Genomic DNA, 23,995 nt, shown 5'->3' with positions numbered 1-23,995 from the left:
TGGATGTCTAATAAACACTATTTCTTTCCCCTCCTTGTCTCTCAGCTTTATCATCTTTTCGTCACTTCATTTGATCCTAAAAAAAAAAAAAAATAAAGCAAACATTGTTAAATTTAATTTATAAATGAAGACATATAAGGCCATTAATCTAAATGATTTATATGAAACTGCAGCAAGAGTTGAAATATCTCTGGACTTAACTTCTGTTACAGCTTACCTTCAAGTGTCGAGTGTGGCTTCTTAACATGTTAATGTTTGAATCCTTCCAGACATCTCATGAGTCTCATAAGAAGCAAAATTCACCCTACTTTTGGAGGCTTTTAAAAATATGCTCTCCAAATTTTAATTTTAAAGGTTTCTTTTAAAGAAACATATGCTCTCCCAGCTGTCTACATCTAATAAAGCAACCAGTGACATCAGGGGAAAAAGGAATGGAATATAACATTTCAGGGTTTCTTCAGATCCACTAGACTTGAATAGAGTGAATCCAGTTACATCAGGCTGACTTGCAAGTGTGGGGATTGTGGGGAACAGTGAAACTGCCTTTAATGCACATAGAATCCCAGACTTTCAAAGGCAATACAGTTTATTATACATATATTATTAACAAGAAAATAAAACAATGGGTTATTAAGCAAAAATGAAATGCTGGATGTTTTTGCTATTGATGTGTTTTATTACCACAACATGTTTATTTGTTGGATGTTTATAGAACAATTCATTATAATAATATTTATAAGGTTCCTCTAATCACTAGTTGAATAATTATAAAGAGAAGTCAGTGCATATCTCCATGTGTATTACTTTCTCACGGTCAGAACAAGAAGTACTGCAACAGTTTATGGATGCTGTTGAAATTTTTTTTTTAAGTCACAATAGACAAAAATCAGTTTTTTTTTTTTTAAAAAAAGAACAAAAGCATTAGACTTGCTAATAAATAATGCTGCAGTTTCAAGTTGAGTCAGCAATTTAAATAAGATTATTTTTCATATGATTGACTGGTAATGAAAGCTGACAGTATTGTTATGCACTGTATGATTTATCTTTCAAAGGCAGTTTGGTTTTGGACCCAGATCCTTCTGGTCTCACTCTACTCTCAAAAACGCAATAGTAAAAAGACTGCCATGGTCCAAATGGAAAAATGAGAGCTACCCAAGCAGCCATCTCCCTCTGAACAAGTCTCCCATTTACCAAAAATGTCCAAACAAATACCTACAGAAAAGAGAGTTATGGAAGAGTAAGGTGAGGATCACAACCAGAGTCACTGGTGAGCTTGGAAAAACATGCAGAGTTCCCATGCTACCTGCAAATATTCCCAAATGAGAATTTTCATGGCAAGATCCAGAAACTCTAGATAACAAGAACTCTGGATGATATTTTCATATAATTATTTGAGAACCAAAAATTCTAACTGAAGAAATAACATGAATAAGTTTTTGAGCCTCGCTGGTCCTCAGTTTCTTTATCTGTAAATTGGGGATAATTATAATCATTAATCTAATTACCAGTATCTCCGCTGTCCATGGAATTCTCCAGGCAAGAATACTGGAGTGGGTAGCCATTCCCTTCCCCAGGGGATTTTCCCAACCCAGGGTGGAACCTGGGTCTCCTGCACTGCAGGCAGATTCTTTATCATCTAAACCACCAGGGAAGCCCTGAATTATTCAATATAATTACTGAATGATTCACCTCCTTCAATCATTGTGAAGATTAAATAAGATAAAACCAAGATGAAACATATAAGGCATGTAATATTTTATACTATTTTTGATCATTATTGACCTAGGGTTCAAACAATTTTCTGGGCTGGTTCAATGGAAAAGGAAAGAATTTGAAGATAAATTCAAGAAAGCAGTTCAAGTAATAGATCATGAAATTTAGACATACTGATCAACATGAAGCCAGAAAGGACTTGGCAGAGTGAAAGAAAAATGAGTGTTGGAGTGTTTGAGAGTCTCAAAGAACCTAAACTAAATGTGTAGTGAGCCTTCAGGGAGATTTGGCAGGATGGAGAATGGAGAAGAAAGTATGTCCCTTTTCTTAATTTTCTGGAATAAAAATGTGTGTGTGTGTGTGTGTGTAATAGTTGAAAATGTGATAACATTATCAAAAGTACCTGATACCAACTACAAAAGTTGTGAAATATATGACACAGAATAATTTGATATGGGACAATTTAAAACTTCCAAGACAGAAATCAAAACCTTATTTCTACTGCATCCAAAAATCCATTTCTCACACTCTTTATGAGCATGTAAGGGATGAGAGAGCAGAGCAAGAGAAGAAAGTTGCCAATGTAAGGAGGTTAAATTTTAAGATTTCCTTGGTTTGGTGGCTCTCAATTATGGCAAGACTTGAGTACAACAAATTAAGTGACTAGATAGAGTTGAAGGCGATTGGGGTTGAGGCCAAGGGCCCGTGAAATAGGGATTAGTGTATGATTTCTAACCTACCTAGGAGGAAGGCAGAGTTTGGGGTTGAGAGGAAGACTGTGCTCTAGAGGCAGTCAATGATCAACAGAAGGTGACCAGAATTCAAAAGGCTGACGGGTAAAGAGGAAGTGTAAAGGGGCTGCCCGTCAGTACACTGCATTTACATTAACTTGGAAGAGGAAGGGCAGTTATGGAGCTGGGAGTTATGCCTCCAGGACCCCCACCCACCCCCATTGCCAGGAGCATGTGAAAGTAAGCAGTGTGTGCTAAGGCAACCTCGGAAAATGCCCAGTTCCTTAGGGGAACACCAATTTCACAGGACAGAAGGCTCTGTCTGAGAAAAGGCAGGAAATAGCTGGAAAGCTGCTCACCTTAGTGGGGTCCCCCAGCTTTCTGTGTGGCCTCCTGGGGCCCATAAACAGGGTCTCTCTCTGCAAAGGCACTCTGCCTTCTGTGGATAGCGCCTTGAAATTCTTTTCGATTTTATCTCTGAATCTGTGTTTTGCAAGTGAAATGTGATCCGTGGGATGATGAAGAATACACAGGGGATTTAGAACCTCAGCTCACCTGTTGTCACACCCCCCTCGGCAAGACCTTGGCCACTCGGCTTCCCCTGCCCCTACCATCTGGGGATGCCGCCAGCTCCAGGGGGCCTAGATAAAGGCTTGGGGAGGGATGGGGATCAGGAATACAAGCCCCACACTCAGAGTTGTGGAGCAGGACTTGGGCTGTTGGCCAAGTCTCTACTTGCCCCTTGCCTCAGGGAGCTCAACACTGAATGATAATAAGAAAAGCCACCAGAATGGATTTAGAAAGAGATCACCAAAGGAAAGACAGAAAGCTTCCCCCCACTGTTTTTGCCCAAGGAGACCTATATTTTCATTTGCACTGAGTCCTACAATTTGCACCTGGGGTCCTGACTAGAGGTTTCCAAGGTAACAGGAAGTACACTAGGAGGAGGGCAGTAGTGAGAAGAGGGACTAGAGGGGCGTGGATGCGACTATGGGACAGGATGGAGGGTGGATTATAAATTGAGATAATAGGGGATGATGGATGTTGTATTTTGAGCAGAAAGACATGGAGATTACTCCATCACAGATCCAAATGGATAGGTTTCCATTTGTCCATTTGGATCTGGACAAGTTTTGTGTAAGTGAACTGAATGCCAATACTCAATTTTATTGCTGATTGCTTCCACTCGATGTATCAAACAGAAAGTGGAAAGGTTCTTACAAGCTGGCTCAATAAACCCTTTCCCAGGGGTCATTTAGTTAGAGAAACTTCCCTTCAAATTGGAAACAGTGCCTCTCTCAGGGAATACAACAGTAAATCACAGTATATGTGGGCAGGTAGAAGGCAGAGGGGACAAAATTTGAGTCTCATTGTAAAGAGCTGGATACAACCCAAACCCCTCAGTTTAGAAAGGAAAACGAACAGGCTTTGAGTGATGGCTCTTCAGTTGCCTTTTTTTACCCCGATTATGGACCTTAATTTCTTTGAAATTTATCTATAAAATGGGGATGTTGATAATTCCTGGTTTCTGACTGTCCAGAATTGTGTAAATATCAAAATATTTAATAAAATGTGAAATTGCCTTTCAAATAGCTATGTAAACATTAATTGATACTTTAATTCTGTATCCTTCATTTTTTCTTTTGAAATATTATAGAATATTTCAAATTACTCTGTAACAGCATCTAGGAGAGAGATGCAGCCTCTCAACAGCATGTAGGAGAGAGTCAGGCTTCATCATTGCCAGCTCCGTGTCTATTGAAGGTTAAACCTGAAGATGGAGCAGTGAAAAATTTAAACACAAACCAAGCAAAAACAAAAGATAAAGTTCCAAAGCAGAGGACAGCTAAGTTTATACACACACACACACACACACACACACACACACACACACACCCCCCACACATGAATGTCATGTCTGAAAGGGTGACTGTCTTAGAAAATATATATTAGGGTAAAAAGAATGTAAGAAGAGAAAAAGAATCTTGTGAATTTTAGTATATTTTCCACTCCATTTCATTTTTTTGCATCAAACTAGTCTCTCTTTTTCAATGTTATTATCTCTTTTTTTCAATACAGTATAGAAGAGTCTAAACTGCAAATGGGCTTAGCCCTACTTACCCACCTTCTCTCATTTACCTGTGGTATACCCACAAAAATCAATTGTGAACAGTGTGAAGGAAAGGGAAAAAAGCAATGATCAATCTAAAGAGATCAATGAAGCATTTCATTAAATAACAATGTCAGGATTTTAGAAAAGGAGCTTTAGATAGTTTGGAAGCTAAAATGAGAGCAACATGCTTCAGTCACCAGTCGATTAATTAAAACTCCAGCTTAATTCAAACTAATGTTTGTGAAACATCTTTCCTCAAAAATGTATTTAAATTTTAAATTAGATAATATCCATCTCTTCAATCTATTGAGATTTTGGAGACAAAATCCAAAATCATACTCTGTCCCCCAAATGTATTTTTTTCTCCCAGTGGAGATGAAAATAGCAAACAAGTTTAGGGTATAAATATTAGGTGCTGATAACCAGTTCTATTTGTTTCGCTGGCGGTGCAGGCAAGGCTTCTTTGACAAGATCGCCACCTGGGGGAAATTATGAGTCAAAGCAACATCTGCAGTACACCACACAGGCTGCATAGCTGATGACATGTTTAAGAAGAAAAACAGGTAAAATGTTCCCGTGCTTCCCTTGTGGCTCAGTTAGTAAAGAATCTGCCTGCAATGCGGGTGACCTGAGTTTGATCCCTGGGTTGGGAGGATACCCTGGAGAAGGGAAAAGCTACCCACACCAATATTCTGACCTGGAGAATTACATGGACTTGTATAGTCCATGGGGTCACAGAGTCGGACACGACTGAGCGAAACTTTCACATACATACATATATAAAATGTTCTCATATTGCAGCAAATGAGGTGGATCACCTATGAAACCCATGCTAACTGGTGGCTCTAGAATTTTTGTGTCTGATTTTATGTTTATTTCGAAGTAACATTAGAACTGCATATAGTTTTTACTTATGCATTAGGGCGTGACTTCTATTTTTTTTTTCCATATCTAGAAATGTTTTTAGAAAATAGGTATTCTGACATTTGAGTACAGGGGGGAAATTACATTTGGAGAAAACTCATCAATTTAAAAATTTCAGAAATTTTAATTAAGACTCTGAAAAGTTTGAGCCAAATATATTAAAGATTTCTATCTCAATTTAGTTATAAAAATTAACAAAAATGTCTCCTCCTTAAACTTATTTGCTTCTAAGTGTTTCTGCCTATGTCTCAAATCAGAACAAGTGGAGTGAGAGATAATCTAGTTAGTTGATTCAATTGAAAATAGGCTATTTTTCTTTGCTTCAATTTCTGGTGTTTTTGAATCACTGTATTTTCTGAAAGCATATTCAACATGAAGTATAATCCATGTCATACTCTTTGTAAATTATTTTGTAAATAAGGGAACTTAAAGCAAAAAATGTTTAAGGCAGTTCTAAGATGATTTAGCAGCTTTGGGTAATTTATGTCCTATTTGGCTTTATTTGGTTTTTTTTTTAAAGCTTGGTTTTCAGTCACTAAGTCATGTCTGACTCTTTGAGACCCCATGAACTACAGGATACCAGGCTCTCCTGTCTTTCACTATCTCCTGGAGTTTGCTCGAACTCATGTCCATTAAGTCAGTGATGCCATCCAACCATCTCATCCTCTGTCTTTCCCTTCTCCTCCTGCCCTCAATCTTTTCTAGCATCAGGGTCTTTTCCAACAGGTCAGCTCTTTGCATTTCTAAAGCTGCTACGTTCAAAAGTTAATTCTCAAAAATTCTCTTAAAAGTGATTTTGAATTAAATCACATGTTCTGAAGATAATTTTTTTTGTTAATTAGATGCCTCAGGATTGTGAATTTTTAATGCATCAAGATTATGGAATAGGTAAAAGTATGGAGAAAGTAATTTTATGGATTATTTGAAGAAGTTTTATTGCCCTATGCTTACCCTTTTTAGATCAGTTGTCTTACTGTTAGTGAGTGCCTGTTAAGTCTTCAGTCTTCCCCCATTAAAAGGTAAATTCCTCAGAGGCAGAGACTCTGTTTTACGTAGTCATTACCAGGGAGCTATTGAGTCAATGTCCCACCGTATTGATTGGTACCCACTGTAGCAGTGATTAAATATCTTGAATATAACCCATAGATATCTCTATATGACTTAGAATGTACATAATGCCTGACACTTAGGAGTAATACAAAGCATAATGGGTGAGTGAATGAACGGATGGCCTCCAAAATTGAACCTACTGCTGATTTGTGTGTGTTTATTTAATGTACCACTTTCCCACAAAAAAGAGAAAAACATAATTAAGAAGTTAATCTGCTGTAGAAGGCATAATAAATGTTTGTAAGGCAAAGGTAAATATAAATTATTATCATCTCTTTTTAGATTATCACTAGACTAAGCATCTTTATAGGTAATCAAAAGATAATGGCCACCAAAGGGAACTATTTTATCATACAAAAGTGTATGTATATATAAACATGTATAATCTTATAATGATATAGATATATAATTATATTATTATATATACACAAATATAATCTTAGGAATGAGTAGTGTCTTTGGTAATGGAAAAGATTCTTAAATGTATTAAGATGGATTATAAATGTATCTGCCTGGATAACTAAACTTGACATTTGATCACTGCCTAGTGAAATTATTTAAATTACTTGGTGGTTCACATGTAACACCCCTAAGATAACTCCCCTGGTGGCTCAGTTGGTGAAGAATCTGCCTACAGTGTAAGAGACACAGATTTGATCCCTGGGTTGGGAAGATCCCCTGGAGCAGGAAATGGCAACTCACTCCAGTACTGTTGCCTAGGAAATCCCATGGAGAGAGGAGCCTGGTGGGCTACAGTCCATGGGATCGCAAGAGTCAGACACAACTTAGCGACTAACTCACCACCACCACCACCACTCCCAAGATATATTAAATGCATCTAATACCAATTAGATTGCTGTTTTCTAAGCAAGTGTGTTATGAGTTTAAACTTTATAGTGTCCTATAGTTTTTAGTGTAAAAAGGGATAATAATAATGAGCACCCCAAATGCTGAAAAACTTTGCATTCTAAAACGTACTTGACTTTCACGATTTTATCAAAATCCTATAGCTCTGCCTTGTATACACAGTCTAGACCAATCAACGTTCTCCTCTTACCCTCTATCAACAGTGCATCACTACACTTGAACACCCATCAAATCTTATTCTCTTCTTTTCCATATGGGTTGGCTCTCTTTCCCTCAAAGCAACAACTTTGCCAAACTGAATAAACAAATCCATGCTAATATTATATATTTATCCGGCATTATTAATTGCCAACTCTCTCCTGACATATACAGAATCTAATAGTTCACCTATAAGGATAAAATTTGTCTTAAGCTAAAGGAGTGGCGAGGCTTAAGGTGAGATGTTTAAGCGGACGAGAACATGAACATGCCATTAACTAATAGAAACTATCTTAAAGAAAGTAGGGTTTAAAAGTACACCAAGAGGTAAACACTGTCTTTTGCCCATGCTTATGGCTAGGTCTGTTGGTAATTATAGGGACACTGATGTTGTTGTTTTTCAGCCACTATGTCATGTCCGACTCTTTGTGAGCCTATGAATTGCAGCACACCAGGCCTCCCTGTCCTCACTATCTCCCCGAGTTTGCTCAAACTCGCATCCATTGAGTCGGTGATTTGGTCCAACTATCTCATCCTCTGTCACCCCCTTTTCCTCCTGCCCACAATCTTTCCCAGCATCAGGGTCTTTTCCAATGAGCTGGTTCTTCACATCGGGTGCCCAAAGTATTGGAGCTTCAGCATCAGTCCTGCCAATGAATATTCAGGGTTGATTTCCTTTAGGATTGACTAGTTTAACCTCGGAGAAAGCAGTGGCACCCCACTCCAGTACTGTTGCCTGGAAAATCCCATGGACGGAGGAGCCTGGAGGGCTGCAGTCCATGGGGTCGCTAAGAGTCGGACACGACTGAGTGACTTCACTTTCACTTTTCACTTTCATGCCTTGGAGAAGGAAATGGCAACCCACTCCAGTGTTCTTGCCTGGAGAATCCCAGGGACTGGGGAGCCTGGTGGGCTGCTGTCTATGGAGTCGCATAGAGTCGGACACAACTGAAGCGACTTAGCAGCAGCAGCAGTTTAATCTCATTGATGACCATGGGACTCTCAAGAATCTTCATAAGGATATACGAGTTGTAATACCTTGCATGGCATTGTTCCTAGCTAAGTGTTTCGTTTTACATTTCATCCACATTTCCTATTTCCATTTTTACTCTAATTCCTGATACTTTCCTCATAGCAAACCTTTCTCAGCTTATACACTTGGATTCTTCATTAGACCCAGATGCTTTCAACTGACCTCCTGATACTGGCTGCTGCTTTTACTTTTTATACTGTATTTAACTTTTCCCCCTAACTGTCACTGCCAGGTGGCACCCTGGGGCTCTTCTCCTGCCAGTAGCTAGCAATTTTTCATTTCCACCCACTTCCATTAGTGACAGCCGATCCTAATTCAGAGAATTAAGAATTTTGCAATCAGAGTGAGCTTTATACTTTGACCTTAGAAGAAAGGGGAAAGGGGCCAGAAAACCTCTCTAATGATGTGAATATTCTAGTAGTTTTGCACTCTGATTCTTTTCTCTCTTTGAAATTTCTCGTGTCATAAATAATTTATCACAGAAGCTTTGGACATAAATTACTGAGACTCAGCATTTTTTCCAGGACGGTATTATAATATGCAGTATAACTGCCAAAGTTTGATTTTGAATATTGACTCAGAATTATATCCCAAAATAATTTGAACTGAATTTAAAATTTCACCATACTCCCATCCATTTCACAAAGCAGAGTTAATGATATAAGGAAACAGATTGAGTGGCTTCCCATGTCTGTCACCTATTAGCTGTGTGACTTAGGGTAGTTTTCTGAACAGCTGTTAGCATCAACTTTCTCATTGGTAAAGTTCCCTAGTGGATGAGATGATAAAGAACCTGCCTGCAGTGCAGGAGACCTGGGTTCGATCCCTGGGTCTGGAAGATCCCATGGAGAAGGGAATACCTGGAGAATTCCATGGATAGAAGAGCCTGGTGGGCTACAGTCCATGGAGCCCCAAAGAGTCAGACACCACTGTGCGACTAACACTTTCAAAAATAACACTCATGGGCTTAGTCCAGGCCCTGGTTCAGGGTAACAGCTTAGCAGATGCTACCTTAAACATGGAATAAAATAAGTGTTATGCTGTTTTGAATTTCTAAATCAGGTACTTTAAATTGTAGAAAACATTTTAAGTTTATTATAATGTGCACTTAAGAACCATTGCTGTGGGTATTATTAAGGTTCATCCTCCTGATTCTGTGGCCCAGCAACAGAATCTGTTGGCTCTGTTCGGAGCCAACAGCTTCCTTGTTACATTAAAGGATTTTGTGTTCAGTTCTATGAAGATCTGTCTGTCCTGAGAGCTGGTCTGCTCTATAACAGAGTTCAGGCCACAAGAGATGTAGTTGGGTGCCTGCTACTGTAACAGCTCCGTCCTTCCTCTTTGTTCTTTATGTTTTCCTACTGAAAGTTGTTTTAGTACACACATCATGAATAAGTCACTGTGCTTCCCTGTTAGAACCACTTAATAATCATAGTTCATTTCATACCTTTAGTTTTACTTTTCATAATATTAAAAATGTTTATGAAGGGCTTCTTATAGGCAAAACTGTACTGGAAATAGAAAATCAATTCCTTCCCCTATAGGATTTTCTAGCCAGAAGAGAGCCACAGACAACTGTAATTTTAAAAGGATAATGGAATTATTAATGGAGTGAGCATGAAGGATGTACAAAGCAGGGGTACCTACTCTGGGAAAATTGATGAATGCATTGCTAAGAAAGTGGTAAATGTGGAAACTGTCTGCTAAGGAAGACCCAGTCCTTAGCACTGATTTATGCTTCCAATAGAAGTGGTTAAGCAGTTGGAAACAGCTGGAAATCGGGCTGTAATACAAGTATAAATTATCCTCTGGTCACTTGATCAACAAATAAACAGGTTTGTCTCTTTCCTTAACAAATTGCTCTGTAATTAGTGGCTGTGATCATTAATAAATTAAGTGATGCTCAAGTCCTAGGAGGTAACTGACTATCACAAGTCTTGCATTTGAAAGTAGGCCAATGGATACATAGTTTTATTTTTATTCACCAGGATTAAAGTATTAGGCATTGTTTACTTTAGCAGTCTGGATTTAAATTTTTAAGCATATAAATTCCAAATTTGTTAATTTTCTTCTCTGTTGTCAGTATTAAAAGCAAAACCTATACTGTGAGTGTACATTGCTAATGTTAATTAGTGCAGTGGATGTCAAAGGGAATTCAAAATATTTTCATAGTAATGTCTTTAAACTCTTATTAGCAGTGAAAATTATTATAAGTATAAAAATAATCATTTAGGGAAATCCAAGACCTCTTGGTGGGTCTAAGTTTTCCCTCTTTCCTTTACTAACTTTGATAATTTTATATTTGTGGCTTGGTCTCATTGAGCAAATCGATACTATTATTAAACACCACAGCATATGGCAACATTCATTTTGATATTTGGCAAAACTAATACAATTATGTAAAGTTTAAAAATAAAATAAAATTAGAAAAAAAAAGGAAAAAAACCCAAAAAACTAAAAAAATAAATAAATAAAGTCACTCGAGACATAAAAAAAAAATCAAATAAACAATAAAATATTTTAATATGATTGTTCATGCCAACACATTTACAATACTCCTTTTATATGTATCAGTGTATTATGTATCCCACAAAAATGCATCTGTAAACACAAGAGGAACACCACAAGTAGCGTTTTTGTATTCATGTTTTATTTTGCCACTAGGTGGCACCTAAATATTAATAGTTGTTGAGCACACTGTCTGCATAAGAAGACAAAATAGAAAGTAAATAACAGAAAGAAAAGTTACTTTTATTAACTTTGTTTTGTATTTAAATATTTGTGCTAATGTATATACTTTGAGGTCATGAGTTAACTGCAGGAAATAGTGTAGAATTCATAAAATGTATTCTTAAGAAAAAAGAAAATTATTTCTTTTTTTATGGAAAAAATAAAAATCAACATTGACTTTGGAAAATCTTCTGGGAACAAGGGGAAATGTACAGACATTTAGACTTGACCTTATCCTGTTCTTTTATGTTATAATCTCTCAGCTCAAGGGACTGCTACAATCAATAGGAAATTCCAAAAATACATTTATATATAGCAGCATTCTGATTTTGTCTTTGGGAATGCTATTTAATGATAAATGTCAGATAGATTATCTAATCTACCAGGGATTCTGTGAGAACTGATACATTAACATCAGTTAAAAGTCTTAAATTACTAGAACTAAAAGTAATATGCTAAAAGCCTAAACATATTCATAGGAGAGAATACTCAAATATTTCATGATAACAGAAATATCAATCATCATAAAAAGTTCACATGCCTTATGAAAATATCAGAAGATGCTATTATTAATAGTTTATTTACCCTTAGGTGTTACACAAGATCGAATCTTCAATAAAGTGGCAATATTATGAATATTAACCAGATATCTTATATATCTATAAAATTACCCACAAATTTTTCTGAATGTTTTCAGAAGTAAAATTTTTATTTTACTTTAGTTATAGATGAACAGCATCACAACAATATCTTAGGTTAATTTATTCCACTCCGGTGTTTATTACAACCAAAAGTGTTTATATCGGTATCAATCTCAGTTTCAGTTCACTCTGTCATGTCCGATTCTTTGCGACCCCATGGACTGCAGCATGCCAGGCTTCCCTGTCCATCACCAACTCCCAGATCTTGCTCAAACTCATGTCCATCAAGTTGGTGATGTCATCCAACCATCTCATCCTCTGTCATCCCCTTCTCCTCCTGCCTTCAATCTTTCCCAGCATCAGGGTCTTTTCCAATGAGTCAGTTCTTCCCATTAGGTGGCCCAAGTATTGGAGTAACAGCTTCAGCATCAGTCCTCCCAATGAATATTCAGGGTTGATTTAGCATTGATTGGTTCAATCTCCTTGCAGTTTAAGGGACTCTCAGGAGTCTTCTCCAACACCACAGTTCAGAAGCATCAGTTCTTCGGTGCTCAGCTTTTTTATGGTCCAACTTTCACATCCATACATAACTAGTGGAAAAACAGTACCTTTGACTAGATGGAACTTTATCAGCAAATTAATGTCTCTGTTTTTTAATATGCTATCGAGGTTGATCATAACTTTTCTTCCAAGGAGCAAGCATCTTTTAATTTCATGGTTGCAGTCACCATCTGCAATGATTTTGGAGTCCAAGAAAATAAAATCTGACATTGTTTCCATTGTTTCCCCATCTATTTGCCATGAACTAATAGGTCCGGATGTCATTTTCTTAGTTTTTTGAATGTTCAGTTTTAAGCCAGCTTTTTCACTCTCCTCTTTCACTTTCATCAAGAGGCTCTTTAGTTTCTCTTCAGTTTCTGTGATAAAGGTGTCATCTGTGTATCTGATGTTTTTGATATTTCTCCTGGCAATCCTGATTCCAGTTTGTGCTTCATCCAGCCCAGCATTTCGCATGATGTACTCTGCATATAAGTTAAATAAGCAGGGTGACAATATACAGCCTTGACATACTCCTTTTCCTATTTGGAACCAGTCTGTTTTTCCATTCCAGTTCTAACTGTTGCTTCCTGACCTGCATACAGGTTTCTCAAGAGGCAGGTCAGGTGGTCTGGTATTCCCTACTCTTTCAGAATTTTCCACAGTTTATTGTGGTCCCCACAAAGGTTTTGGCATGGTCAATAAAGCAGAAGTAGATGTTTTTCTGGAACTTTCTTGCTTTTTCGATGATCCAATGGATGTTGGCAATTTGATCTCTGATTCCTCTGCCTTTTCTAAACCCAACTTGAACATCTGGAAGTTCTTGGTTCATGTATTGTTGAAGCCTGGCTTGGAGAATTTTGAGCATTACTTTGCTAGCATGTGAGATGAGTGCAATCATTGGGTAGTTTGAGCATTCTTTGACATGGCCTTTCTTTGGGATTGGAATGAAAGCTGACCTTTTCCAATTATGTGGCCACTGCTGAGTTTTCCAAATTTGCTGGCATATTGAGCATAGCACTTTCACAGCATCATCTTTTAGGATTTGAAATAGCTCAACTGGAATTTCATAGCCTCCATTAGCTTTGTTAGTAGTGATGCTTCCTAAGGCCCACTTGACTTCACATTCCAGGATGTCTGGCTCTAGGTGAGTGATCACACCATCTTGTTTATCTGGGTTGTGAAGATCTTTTTTGTATAGTTCTTCTGTGTATTCTTGCCACTTCTTAATATCTTCTATTTCTGTTAGGTCCATACCATTTCTGTCCTTTATTGTGCCCATCTTTGCTTGAAATATTCCCTTGGTATATCTAACTTTCTTGAAAAGATGTCTAGTCTTTCCCATTCTATTGTTTTCCTCTATTTCTTTGCACTGATCACTGAGGAAGGCTTTCTTATCTCTCCTTGCTATTCTTTGGAACTCTGCATTCAAAGGGGTATATGTTTCCTTTTCTCCTTTGCCTTCAGCTTCTCATCTTTTCTCAGCTATTTGTAAGGCCTCCTCAGACAACCATTTTGCCTTTTTGCATTTCTTTTTCTTGGGGAAGGTCTTGCTCCCTGTCTCCTGTACATGTCACGAATCTCCATCCATAATTCTTTAGGCACTCTATCAGATCTAAACCCTTGAATCTATTTATCACTTCCACTGTATAATTGTAAGGGATTTAATTTAGGTCATACCTGAATAGTCTAGCGGTTTTTCCTACTTTCTTCAATTTAAGTCTGAGTTTGGCAATAAGGAGTTCATGATCTGAGCCACAGCCAGTTCCCGGTCTGGTTTTTGCTGACTGTATAGAGCTCCTCCACCTTCGGTTGCCAAGAATATAATCAGTCTGATTTCGGTGTTGACCATCTGTTGATGTCCATGTGTAGAGTCGTCTCTTGTATTGTTGGAAGAGGGTATTTGCTATGACCAGTGTGTTCTCTCGGCAAAACTCTGTTAGTCTTTGCCCTGCTTTGTTTCGTACTCCAAGGCCAAACTTTTCTGTTACTCCAGGTAGCTCTTGACTTCCTACTTTTGCATTCCAGTCCCCTATGATGAAAAAGACATCTTTTTTGGGTGTTAATTCTAGAATATCTTGTAGGTCTTCATAGACCTGTTCAACTTCAGCTTCTTTGGCATTAGTGGTTGGGGCATAGAATTGGGTGATATTGGATTACTGTGATATTGGTATATTATGTTGGTATACACACACAACATTATATTGGTAATTATATTATATATTATATAATTATATATTATATTGGTATACATACACAATTTTAACCAACAATTTGTTAGATTGTCATCACATGAATTATATAAGCTATTAAACTACTACTAAGAATTATAAATTGAAACACAGATATCGGTGTTTCTTCCTTAGGATCCATTGTTACCAAACCCACATTGAAGAGACTGCATTTTTTCCTACCCTCTTTGGAACTCAAATTAAATTTATTAAAGAATTTTTATTCCTAGCAAACTTATTTTAAATAAAACCACAGGAAGATGTATTCCAATAACATACAGGATCCACAACTTTGAACTCAGAATAGAGGACTCAAAAGTTCCAAAATAATTTACTTCTTTGAATTGAAGGTCCTTCATCTGTAAAAGTAAAATAAAGTATTAGTTAATAGTGTGGTTATATGTGATAATGTGTGTTAAAATCTTGCATATGTTTAAATGATTTTTGAATTCTTAGATCTCTGTTCTGAATACCTTAGGTGTTCTATGTAAGTGGCTTATAGAACGTATTTCATATTTGTTGGAATTTTCATTGTCTTGAGGTATAGCATAAGATAGAATCTTTCTCTTTAGGCATTATGATACATGCATTTTGATTTTTAAAAGATGCATTGCCTGTATGGAAAGGAATTATCTGACTCGAGTGGGTAATTCTTAGCACTACCTATTAGAATATTAATATCAGCCATAAAGCGAATGGAAGTATCATGACCCAGTAAGGGGAAGAGACAGAGGGCAGAAAGTGTACTTGGGGAATGAGTCCAGCTCCAGAGATTTAATTGGTTCTTACAGTCCTGCACAATGAAATATGCAGCTCAGAATAACACATCTGACTGCAGTTATCCAAGAGAAAACAAGACATGTAATGAATCAGTTTTTCGAATTGTCTTATTAGATATTACATTTATACTTGCCCTAATTATTAACAAATGATTTTTAGATACCACATAATATGTCAGTGGTCTCATCTGTGCATTTATTAAATACTTATTATAACTGGAAGATATCGAGTATCACTGTTCTGAGAATGTGGTAAGCATTGACTCATTTAATCATCATAATCTCATTTAATCCCAAGAGGTAGATACTACAGATGAGGAAAATGAGAAGCCAGAATTTCAGGAACATGCCTTAGGTTACACAAGTAGAACAAAACAGAAGTATTGAACCCACAAACCACAGTCTTGATTATTAAATTCCCAAAAGGACTCTGCAATGCACAAACCCCTAAACCACAGATCTTCTAGGTCTCTCATGTGTGTGCTTAGACGCCTTTCTACAAAGCAGATTCCAACTCAGTAGATATGGGTGGAGCCTGGGCAACATTTCTAAAAAGCTATTAGGTGGTTCCCATAATACTGGTTCATGGACCACAGTTTCAATACCAAAGTGCCAGACCACTGCATTTGCACATTCCTTATAACTGGAAGCCAAAATTGAATTTCTAGGACCAGCTGGTTCATGTTTAGCTCAGTTGATATTAACTATCTAGATATCTCAGTCCAACAAACTACAATGAGATCTCCTGAGCCTTGTTAATTTAGACCCAATGTTCATAAATTTAGATGATTTGTGTACAATAATTAACAGTGATTTATAGTCTATAATGAAATAAATATTAGGTTATTTGGTCTTCACAATAGGTGTGTTCAAAATTGGGGAAGGAATATGTCAAGGCTGTATATTGTCACCTGCTTATTTAACTTATATGCAGAGTACATCATGCAAAATACCGGGCTGGATGTATCACAAGTAGGTATATCAAGATTGCAGGGAGAAATATCAATAACCTCAGATATGCAGATGATACCACCCTAATGACAGAAAGTGAAGAAAGGAGAAATATTTCATCAAGAAGTGAAAGAGGAGAATGAAAAGGCTGGCTTGAAGCTCAACATTCAAAAAACAAAGATCATGGCATCCAGTCCCATCAGTTCACGGCAAATAGATGGGGAAATAATGTAAACAGTGACCGAATTTATTTTCTTGGGCTCCAAATTCACTGTGGACAGTGACTGCAGCCATGAAATTAAAAGACGCTTGCTCTTTGGAAAAAAAGCTATGACAAACCTAGACAGCATATTGAAAAGCAGAGATATCACTTTGTTGAAAAAGGTCCATATAGTCAAACCTATGGTTTTTCCAGTAGTCATGTGTAGATGTGATATCACTTTGTTGAAAAAGGTCCATATAGTCAAAGCTATGGTTTTTCCAGTAGTCATGTATGGATGTTGGACCATAAAGAAGTCTAAGAGCTGAAGAATTGATGCTTTTGAACTGTGGTGTTGGAGAAGACTCTAGAGAGTCCCTTGGACAGCAAGGAGATCAAAACAATCCTAAAGGAAATCAACCCTGAATATTCATTGGAAGGACTAATGCTGAAGCTCCAATACTTTGGCCACCTGATGCAAAGAGCCGACTCATTGGAAAAGACCCTGATTCTGGGGAAGGTGAAGGGCAAGAGGAGAAGGGGCCGACAGAGAAGGCGATGGTTGGATGGCATTATTGACTCAATGGACATGAGTTTGAGCAAATTCAGGGATATGGTGATGAACAGGGAAGCCTGGTGTGCTGCAGTCCATGGGGTCACATGACTGAGTGAATAGCAACAACAAATTGGTGTGAGCAGTAATAAGGTATGATAACTATTTCTTTGGAAACAGAGACCTAAGACTACCCATCACCAGTCTCTTAGGCAGCTGTGACAACACAGTTGCCCAAACTCTTCCCTTTCATCAGCTGACCTTGAGCTCAGGTTATGTTCCATTAACTGGCTAAAAGTGAAACTGCTACTACTAGAACAGTTAAGATACAGCCATATGCTGATTTTGCTTTAAATATACAGATAATCAAGGCCAAATTGATTCAGAAGCATTAATATTAGCCACCAGGGAAGCCCAATTTATATTAACAATAATTCTCAATTACAATTATGTTAATGTGAACCTGTATAAATGTAATTTAGCTGCATATATCATTTTATTATTCTGCTAAAATAAAAAATTAAACTGAATAAGCTGTGTTTTCTTATCCTATTCTTGACCCAAGAACATCTATAGGGTGATATTTGAATCATTTTCTTCCCAGACTCTGTGGGTTTGATATAGCTGAGTTGTTTCACCTCTAGTGTTTATTTTAATGAAACTAAAGATGTTGGAATAACTCTTATCTTCATATGCAAATGTTATGAAACCATTCTCAGAGAATTCAGAGTTGCTCTCCAAATGCCAAGTGTATTTACCATCCTTAGAGGACTCATATTTTCACAGGAAAAAATTCCATTAAGTTACTATGGAGACAAAGTAATGAAGATAAATTAAGAAATGCTGTCAGTCACTGGAAAGGAAAATATCAGAATCTCTTGTGTAAAAACACCTGAGAATAGACAGCAAAAATTTTTATCAAGCCTAGGCCTTATGATTTATAATGTCATTTTTCTGACAGTTGACAAAGCAAATATTACCCCGTACTTAAAAGACACAGCTAAGTGGCAGCTCTTTAGCACTGTGTCCTCTCAAGTTTGAAATGATTTTAAGAACTTTTTTTTTAAATCGTGAATTTTCATCAAGCATACTTACCTCTAAAACTAAAGATGGGGTTTATTCTGAGCCATATGTAACGCTGATACTCTTGAATCATCAAGTGGTGTGGCGCGTCTCCAAGGTGATCCAGTCATGCTGAGCAGCAATGCCCAGGACCACTTCATTACACGGGAGTGGTTGGGTAGGTCTCTGAAAAGTGGAATAGGTGTACTGGGATGTGCAAACCTCCCACCCTGTGACATGATTTAATCATTTCATATCAGCCTTCAAGGTTAGTACAGGGGCCATCACAGTATCTGGCTAAAAAAAAAAAGCTCAGGTAGGGACTCACCAATGACTTAGGTTCTCCTTTCATTTTTTTTTTTTTTTTTGCTGGACTATTCAGAAGATATGGATAGTGCAGAAATGAGTGGATAATACGGTTTCTCTCTCACTTCTCACTGGCTGCTCCTTCAGGACACTCTGGTGCTTCTGTACTGTTCCTCCAAGGCACCAAGCTCCTCCCAGCTCTCTACCTTTAGCCTCAAGTCACCCTCTCCCCGCAGTGAACATTCCCAGCTTCTCTCTTTGGGCTCCCTTGTGACACATTCTTTCATAGTGTTGCACTTCCTTTAGAATTCTGGCAGTGGCCGATTTGACTAACTTCATTTAGTGTCTGTCCTTTGGACTAAACTACAAAAGGAGATTTTGCTTATTTGCCATCGTATCCTAATCACTGTTTGCGGTCCCTGGATCCTGGTAGTTCCATAATTATTTGATAACTAATCATTCCCAAACTGAACTCTTGAGCACTGCTCATATTTGCATCCCTCCCAGAGACTAGTGGATAATGTCTTATGTATGTGGAGGCAATTAACATGTGCTGAAGTTTGTCATGTAAAAGTGGAATCTTTTGTAAGAATAATTTGAGAACTGTCCAGATATGATTGTGAACTGATAGGACTTTCATTCAGTCCTAAATGAAAGTGTTTCTTTAATGAGAACTTAGCGATTACTTGAGTATCTTGGAGAAAGAATTTTGGACTGTAACTTGTAAGGATTTATTGATCATTATCAGCAGCAGGATTCTTGGTTTCTCCCTGTGCATTAGAAATGTATATGGGTGGTCAATTTTATAGGTCACCATAAAATTGCATCTTGCAGAAAATAATGATTTCTTAAGAGCATAATAAATGTTTGGTTAGTCACTGCTGTAGTTTGGACTGTTTAGTGTCATTAAAAAATCATCCTACAATCTTTGTGTTAGTTTTTCTTCTTACATTCATCCTGTTGACCACTGAATAAGATGTCTGATATTCAAAAATAAGAATTGAGCAGCACAGCAACACTTTAATTATTTTATTATCTTTTTTAACAGCTTAAGCTTATCACCCCCAAAAGCTGCAATAAAATCAGCATTCAGGTAAGAGATGACCCTACAGGTAAAGAAGACCCTACAGTCTTCTTTTCATTAAATACTGAATGGTGGTTCAGACTATACTTAGTAGTATAGTTTGTCAAAAGATGTAATTTTTGATAAGCTGGACTCAAATCCTTCATCTAGGGGAGTTTTGGAAATATACTATGACTGTAACTTTTATTGAGTTATGAGAATCAAGGATCCAAGAACAGTATTACTTCCTAAAAATGTCTGAATAAAAGCTGTTATTTTGAATGTTGAATTCTCCATAGGTAATTGTTTAGACATCAGAAACTAGTTCACACAAGCTTGCACTTAAACATATTTGTTTTACTCTCCTTTATAAGGAAGACAATTGGGAAAGAAAATTTTTAAAAAAGATATTCCACCCCCAAAAGGCCAATCATCTTTAAAAAATTCATTCTGCAAAGTCTATTTTTATTATTCCTGTGAACTTATGACAAGGAATATATCCAGGAACAAGGCTTCAAAATCTATGTTCCATTGTTTGCAGTTACCTTAGATTTTAACTAGGTGTGCAAGTTGACTTCTGACCATGGGGAATCCTCTCCATGCATGGATTTATGGATTGCTGAGGCCATGGCAGATAACCAGTTCCACAGAAGCAACTTCATGTTCTTCTGAGGAAGATCCATAGCACTGTGGAACAAGGAATATAAATGAGCGATGCCACAAGAGACTGCAAACTGGGTTACCAAAATACAGCCCTCAAAAATGAACTCTGAAGGTGGAAAATCTTAAATTATTAAAATAGGCATTTTAAAATGGTTTCAGCTATCATGTTAAAAGTACTGACGAACATTTAATAAACATGGCACATGTTTCTTAGGCATCTAACAGTCAAAATAACTGTTCATCCAAGCTCATTAAGTAGAGATGATGTATAAAGTTGTTTAAAAGGAAACATTTTCAGCATTACCAGAATTATTTAAAAAAAAAAACAAAAAACTCAAGCATCTAGAGGAGAAAACACCAAATGAAAATATTCAAACTGTAGTAATAAAATATTTGGCCTTTAATCATTTCCACCACCCATAGTCATACACACAACACACCAATTTTTAAATGTTTTATAATGGCCAAAGATGATAGGTTTATTAATGGAACTCACTTTTTCATTAGTTTTTGACAAGTGGCTAATCATTTTAGCCTTCAATCAGTTCCATAGCATTCCTCAATCCCTTTCCTGATGTCTTAACAGTTAATGTCCTGTACCATGAAGAGAGCTTCCTGTGCCACTTTGGGAATTCCCTGTTTGGGGCTTAAATAGGTACAGTTCATAAAGTTCTCTCTCTCTTCTTCGGCCCCCACTAGGAATGATAAAGGCATTTCCAGAGGCAAATGATTCTCTTCCTCAGTCTGCTCATCCTCCGCCAGCCCCTCTTCTTCCTCTGCTATCTCCTCCGCTTCGTCCTCCTCATCTTCCTCCTCCCGCTCCTCCATGTAATCAGCCTCTTCGCCCTCCTCCTCATCTTTGGCCTCTGACTCTTCGTCCTCCTCATCTTTGGCCTCTGACTCTTCGTCCTCCTCCTGGCTCTCCAGCTCCTTGCCATCACACTCCTCCTCGTCACACCACTCCTCCTCCTCCTCTTCTCTCTCCCCTTCCTCTTCCTCCTCCACCAGCTGTGAGGTGGCCGTCTGCTTTTCCTCATCTGGGTCAGGGCTGAAGACGAGAGAGGGATTCCGCACAAAGCTGTACAGAGTATCTTGCAGCTCCTCGTCTTCCTGGCCACCGCTAGGTGGGACGTCGTTTCCGAAGGCGCCCTCCGGGGAGGCTGTGCTCGCTGCCTGGGCCTGCTGCGCCCGCAGCGCCTCCTGCTGGCGCTCTAGCTTCTCCTGCTGCCGCATGTCCTCGTAGATCTGGTTCATGATGAACTGCGTGGTGTTGCGCGGCGCCCGCATGCCAGGGGCGCGCCACCCGTACAGGTTGACCGGCCGCAGCAATGTGCTCAGATCCACCGGAGGGCTCCTCTGGGCGGAGCGGCGAGGGTGACGGCGCAGGCCGCGGCCCCGGCGACCCCAGCGCTTCTTTCTGCCCGGGGGCCTCGCCCAGCCGGGGTTCCAGGGCCCATGGCAGCAGGAGCAGCAGCAAAGGCAGAGCGGATGCAGGCCGTACACCCGGATCACTTGCACCCGGCCCGGGGGCTTCCTGAATCCCGCCGGAGGTGGGCACCAGGGCCCTCTCCAGCGCCCCCAGTTAGAATACACGGCCCAGTAGGGACGCCAGGGTGGTTGGAACCAAGGGCCTGGACCGTATTGCTGCTTCGCCTGTTTCCTCGGGGGCTCGTATTCGGCCTTGGGGCCGTAGCGAGGCCGCCGCCTGTAAACGGGAGCGCCCCTGCGCCTTCGGGGGCCAAACGACCAGGTGCGTAACGGGGCAGAGGATGCCCAGCCGCCGCCCAGGTTAAGAGGATCCTCTTTTGTGTCGAGGGTCTGGGTCATGATTCAGGGTGCTCCGAGAGGTCGACACGGTAGCGCCCTAGGAGCTGTCGTCGCGTTTGGACAGATCTGACGGTCTCAAGGGCCTCGTTTCTCTCTGCCCAGCACCACGTGCCCGCCGCTGGGATCACGCCTTTGTCTCCAGAAGGATCCCCGCCTCTCTGCTCGCTCAGTCGCTCTCCGCGTAATCTCTGATCCTTCGCACACGAGTTGTCTCGCCAAGGCGGGTTGGGTGGGACTGGGGCTGGGTAAGGATGGTGGGTGAGGAAGGTGTTGGTGGGCAACGCGCGGTGAGACCCGCTCCCGGGTCCCACTCACACCCGCCTCAGTGGATGCGCGGGCTGGGGCCGGGGGGAGGCAGGGGTCGCGCCGTTACCTTCCTGCTCCCTCTCAACCCAGGTGCTTCACCGTCGCCGTCCGGGCCGGACTGGGGTGGCGTGGGCCGCGGCAGCCTTTAAATACCGGCCAGGGGCCCCGCGTGCCCACCGCATCCTTGGTCGCCCCGGGAGACAGCCAATTGGGGTTGAGGTCGTTCTCCCCGGGCGTGGAGGTGGGGTTCCAGCCGGAACAGGTGCCCAGTGAACATTCGCAGGGGGCTTGTGACGTAGTTTTTGCGGGAGGGAGGGCGGAGGCTGGGTTTGTGCAGCCCACGTTAGGAACCGCCTGAGGCGGTTTTTCCTTTGCCCCCTCCTACCATCTTGAGGTGCTGAGTTAGAGAAGATGCACCTTCAGCCGAACCCAGAGGCAGGGGTTGGGGAGAAACTTGTCTGTTGAAAAACAATATCCTATGCCTTTGGGGTGATGGAAGGGGTAAAGAGAAAGCCCCTGGAGTCGGAAACAGGGTGCCACGCCTTACTTTGTGGCCACTGCTCTAACTCCTGGAGCTCTGTTTCATCATGCATAAAACAAGATGGCAAACGTTTATTGCTTGTGCTTTCTGTGCAGGTGGGCTCGTGGCACACAAGTCCCACACCTGCTCTGTGAAGTAGGCATGGTTACCACATTTCCTAGGTTAGGAAGCTAAGACGTTAATTTACCCGAGCTTGTGAGGTCAGTGAATTTAAGGGCTAGTGTTTAAACGTGTTTGACCTCAGAGCCCAAATTCTTAGTGAGGTTACTGCAGTGCCCAAACACCTTAAACAGGACTGTGATGAAGAGTACAGGGAATCTGTATGGTCAAGCACTGCACTAATTGTAGTATATCATGTAAATGTGCTTTGATTAAACATTACCAGGATGTTTACCATGGGTTTGTTTGTAAGAATGCTACAGTGCCAATTGTTTTTCCTTTTGTCCTTTTGTTAACCAGGCACCATGGTACCTTGGGAGCCTCTGTAATATTACAGTTAAGAATATGGGCTTCAGTTTAAATAGACAAGAGCCTACCCTGAACGATTCCCTTCAGTCCTGTTAGACTCTTTGTGACCCTATGGACCATAGCCTGCCAGTCTCCTCTGTCCATGGAGTTCTCCAGGCAAGAATACTGGAGTAGGTTGCTATGCTGTCCTCCAGAGTATCTTCCCAGCCAAGGGATAGAACCTGTGTCTCCTGCGTCCTCTGTGTTGGCAGGTGGACTCTTTACCACTAGGGCCATCTGGAAAGTCTAGGTTTATCCAAATCTGTAGAAGGTGTAATGTCAAGAGGAGCCCTAATGACCTCTAATAAAAACTATGGACTTTTGTTGGTAATGATGTGTCACTGTAGGTTCATTATTAATAAATAAACCACTCTGGTGGAGGATGTTTATAATGGGGGGAGAGTATATGA

The 23,995-nt window shown here is 39.6% G+C and overlaps 1 protein-coding gene across 1 annotated transcript; it reads right to left on the bottom strand.

Annotated features, from left to right (window-relative positions):
• Nucleotides 1-20,847: 20,847 nt before the first annotated feature.
• CCER1 (coiled-coil glutamate rich protein 1) lies at nucleotides 20,848-22,651 on the bottom strand. Its single transcript, XM_027543653.1, has one exon. It carries the CDS (start codon nucleotides 22,229-22,231, stop codon nucleotides 20,984-20,986), a length of 1,248 nt encoding a protein of 415 aa, XP_027399454.1. The 5' UTR covers nucleotides 22,232-22,651; the 3' UTR covers nucleotides 20,848-20,983.
• Nucleotides 22,652-23,995: the final 1,344 nt, after the last annotated feature.

Source organism: Bos indicus x Bos taurus, chromosome 5 (assembly GCF_003369695.1).
Source record: "Bos indicus x Bos taurus breed Angus x Brahman F1 hybrid chromosome 5, Bos_hybrid_MaternalHap_v2.0, whole genome shotgun sequence".
NCBI classification, from domain to species: Eukaryota; Metazoa; Chordata; class Mammalia; order Artiodactyla; family Bovidae; genus Bos; species Bos indicus x Bos taurus.
This window is presented reverse-complemented; position numbering and strand designations above follow the sequence as displayed.